The 4,137-nt window shown below is 39.7% G+C and overlaps 1 protein-coding gene across 1 annotated transcript; it reads right to left on the bottom strand.

The window, feature by feature from the left end:
* Positions 1 to 1,346: 1,346 nt before the first annotated feature.
* On the bottom strand, positions 1,347 to 2,186 carry LOC115232979. Its single transcript, XM_029803163.1, has one exon. It carries the CDS (start codon positions 2,184 to 2,186, stop codon positions 1,347 to 1,349), a length of 840 nt encoding a protein of 279 aa, XP_029659023.1.
* Positions 2,187 to 4,137: the final 1,951 nt, after the last annotated feature.

Below are 4,137 nucleotides of genomic sequence, written 5' to 3' on the forward strand. Positions count from 1 at the left end.
TCAGCTCTTTCTCAATCTTTTCTGTTCTACTTTACTTGTTTTATCTTTTAATATTAAGAAATCGGTCGGGTTACGACATAACGTCACGTACTGAAATTTAATATTCGCAAACTGGGATAAGAAAGAGGAAAAGGGAAGAATAAAAGAGAATAAAATATATTTTAACAATAGTTTATTCTAAATAATGTTTGGGTGAATCTTTATGATGATTCGTCCACCAATTGAATATTTTAAATACATTTTGTAAAGCGCAATTTTTTAAATGTTTTTCACAGCGCATAGTATTAGTAACATCTAGCTTATTTAACGAAGTGATATCTTCATAGTCCGTATCCAAGGTTTCAATAATAACGTCGTTTCTCGCATCATCGTCAAGTATATCGGCCAGCCATTCTCGTTTTTCGTGTCCTTTGACGTACACGATAGGAGATGCTCCATCGTCCTCTTCCATCGCACCCATCACAGCTCTCGTAATCAAACGCCTGGCGAAGCTGTATGGAACGTTTCCATCCTCCCATTGAAGTCCATGGTGATGCCCGATTAGCCATGAAGCTTGGCATCTTTCAGATTTTGTAAGCGCACGCCATGGTACGGGACTTGCAAAAAAGTAATGAGAGAGAACAAGCCCATTTCTCAATATCGCTACTTCTTTCACGACAAAGTTTCGCCCGATAATGAATCCTTGCAGATCTACAAACGTTGGCGCGATCATGCCGATAATATTACCGTATGACTGCAAGAATGATGTATGACTGCAAGAATGATGTATGACTGCAAGAATGATGTATGACTGCAAGAATGATGTATGACTGCAAGAATGATGTATGACTGCAAGAATGATGTATGACTGCAAGAATGATGTATGACTGCAAGAATGATGTATGACTGCAAGAATGATGTATGACTGCAAGAATGATGTATGACTGCTGTCGATCGTCAAATTTCAATCTTTATATATTTTTGACATTGGAGGGGATATTTGCTGATCTAGGTAATTTTACGAACTACGTTGGTCAATGGGCAATATTCGACAACGCGATCGTGCAAGATGAGACAAAAGGCGGTAGTATTTGCAGGTATATCCTCTTTGCACTCAAACTCTAATCTCACGTCCACGGTGGAATTTTTGACAGACTCGTTTTGTCGCGAGCAATCGATAAGCGCGAGAGGACCGCAATGTAAAAATTTTGAAATGTTTAATAGCACATCATCATTATCACATCCGTAATAAGATTTGCGAAAACGAGAGTACATATCGAACAAGAGGGCGAATCTGTTTTTATCGAAATCTAAATTCAAATCATCGTAGGGATATAATTCCGAGTTTAGATAGAGTTTAACGTTGGTCAATTTGCAGTCGTCGAATGTAGTAATATCTTTTGACACAGCATTTTTCTGCCAATCTGCAGCGCAAAGATCACGTATCGCGGCTTCTCCAGCTGAAAGGCGGCTTTCACGGCCCACGAATGCTTGGTCATATTATGCAATAGAGGAAATTCGTATAAATCCCAAGAGCAAAAACTTATATTCAAGTATCGCCCCCTTTCCAACGAGCGTAGCAAGTATAGTTTATTGACCTCGCTCAATATTACATGTGGCATACGCCATTGTATCTTGAATAATTCGATATTAGCTTCAGTCGAAACATTTCCAAATATGCAACTGTCGTTGTTACGCGAACGTATCAGAATTAATTCGTGACGAGCGTTAATCACAACTCGCTTATAATCTTCGCAAAAACCCAATAGTATGTTTAGCGGCACGCAAAAATTGAAGTAAGCTTCAACAGCATTATGCGACATATTCCACGCAGCATTCTCCAAGATTTTACCTTTCTCGGTTGTTAGAGAGACATAGTTTTTAATCGTGGAAGTTATTCCAACATTTCTGTTGCTGTCAATCTCCACACCGTCGAGTTCATATCGAAGTTGATCAAACATAAACGCGACACAATTGTTTTCCAATACCACTCTTGTCTCTTCATCTACTTTACGCACCCTCAACTTTCCCTCGACGTATAAGAAATTTTCACATGGTAACGTGTACAAATTTTGATGTTGTATCGGTATCCATATCTCGCTATATCCAAGCTTTGTGTTGGCGTATGGATTGTACGTATGAGTCTCAATCTTGACGATACGATCGTCAAAAATCGACTCGCCTCCGATATTCAAGATGTCAATCATATTGCTCAAGTATATCGTACGACAAATCCCAATGATTTTAAAAATTTGCGATTCAACCCGCTGAACTTCTTTTTAGCGTAACCAGATATCTGATTATTGTCACCCGATACCGCAGCCACTCGCCTTCTCGCAAAAATATTGTCCCTCGTAAAGATATTGTCTCTCGCGTGCTTCGTGCTTTCCCTGCCGAAAATGGTCGATTAAAACCGATTAAAACATAATCCGTTTTAATCGGTTTTAATCGGTTCAATCCGCGCCCGGATTAAAAAGTAATCGATTTTAATTCCGAACAAACTATAATCGGTTTTAACATCGCTTTCGCGGATTATTTCCAATCTAAAATCATTACATTCTAATCCATATTGTTGTCAATCCAAATAAACACGAATAATCGAATGGATATTGTGGCTGCCGTAGGTCGTCACATTAAGCACAATCCGCAATACAATAGTGCGACCCGCAACTTGGCAGCCCACGCGCTTGCGCGTCCGAGCGTAGTTCCGGGCGGCGCCGCTACGCGGCGAAGGTCGAGCGAGCCAACCTGGAAGTAGAAAGCGGTCAAGCGGGGATATAAGGAGTAGCGCGACCCGCAACTTGGTGGCCCACGCGCTCACGCGTCCGCGCGTAGTTCCGGGCGAAGATCGGGCGAGCCAACCTGAAAGTAGAAAGCGGTCATGCGGGGATATAAGGCGGAGCCCCTGCGGAGAAATTGTATATTTGTTTTTAACAACTGAGTCCGTTTCAATTGTAGAAACACCGATTCAATAATTGATTGTGACTCATGATAACAGCAAATCCGACTTCACACTACATAAAATCAATTTACTTTTCATCTGCGAAATGATAAAATTTTTTATTAAAAGGGATTATTTTTACCTATGGATTGATTATGGTAAATTCCAATTCAATTGCATTAAAACAGGTTTAATTATAACTTTATGAAATCGTATAATTTCGGATTGAGGTGGAGATATATCATCCAACATTAATCTCGCCTGAAGCGTACTAAATTCGATTTGACTATTTTCAATTGGTTTTAATACCGCATTTTCGGTGCAGAAATCCCGATCGATTCGGATTACATTTTTTTAAATCCGTTTTAATCGACCATTTTCGGCAGGGTTCATTCAACACAAGCATTTAATTTGTCACGCTTTATTTTTGTCGCCGCCATATATGCAATCTTATTGTAATTTCCTTTCCTTGAAAATCGAGCAAATGTCCTTCTTGATCAACAATGCGTATCGTTAAATCAGTAATGCTCCGTGCGACGATCGGTAGATAAATGATCTGTGCTGGCGTTTCCGATACTTATATCCTGGCGGTACGCTCGGTGAAAATTCATGTATCGTGTGTACGTGCTTGTCATTGCTATACGCGCCCGTGGTTACGCTGCATTCTATACAAATAATATTTACGCTAATAATATTTATCGGTACATCCGATTCGTGCCATTTCCGAGGCTGTAATATACGACTCGATAAGTATCCCAACAACGATCCAACGTTGTCTGGTTTACTAAAATTTATTCTATGGACACATTTGATTTCACTCTTTAGCGTATTATGATTAGCGCGAAGCATTATTGGATATTCATCGTGTTTTTCGATATCATCTTCATTCTCTTCTCGCGCGACATCTTGTCATCAGCAATATCGTTGGAATCAACTCCGCGTCGATGACGTAAAATTGCACGTCGGAGATATTCGTTTATAGCGTGTAATTCGTACGATCTCTCGGGAATCGTAATTTCTTTGTCGTCGTTATCAAAATAAAATTTATTATTCCAAGAATTCATGTTCGATATCGTATGATAAGTTTCAAAGTCCGTTAAACCAAGCTCGTAATCGTCATCGTTTAAATCTATAACCGGCAAGTAGCTTACAGCAAGAACGCTACTCTTGCCAGTTAACGTAAGTGTGAGTGACATGCTGGAAAACTGTCGAACGAA

This window comes from Formica exsecta, unplaced genomic scaffold (assembly GCF_003651465.1).
Source record: "Formica exsecta isolate Colony F162 unplaced genomic scaffold, ASM365146v1 scaffold154, whole genome shotgun sequence".
NCBI classification, from domain to species: domain Eukaryota; kingdom Metazoa; phylum Arthropoda; class Insecta; order Hymenoptera; family Formicidae; genus Formica; species Formica exsecta.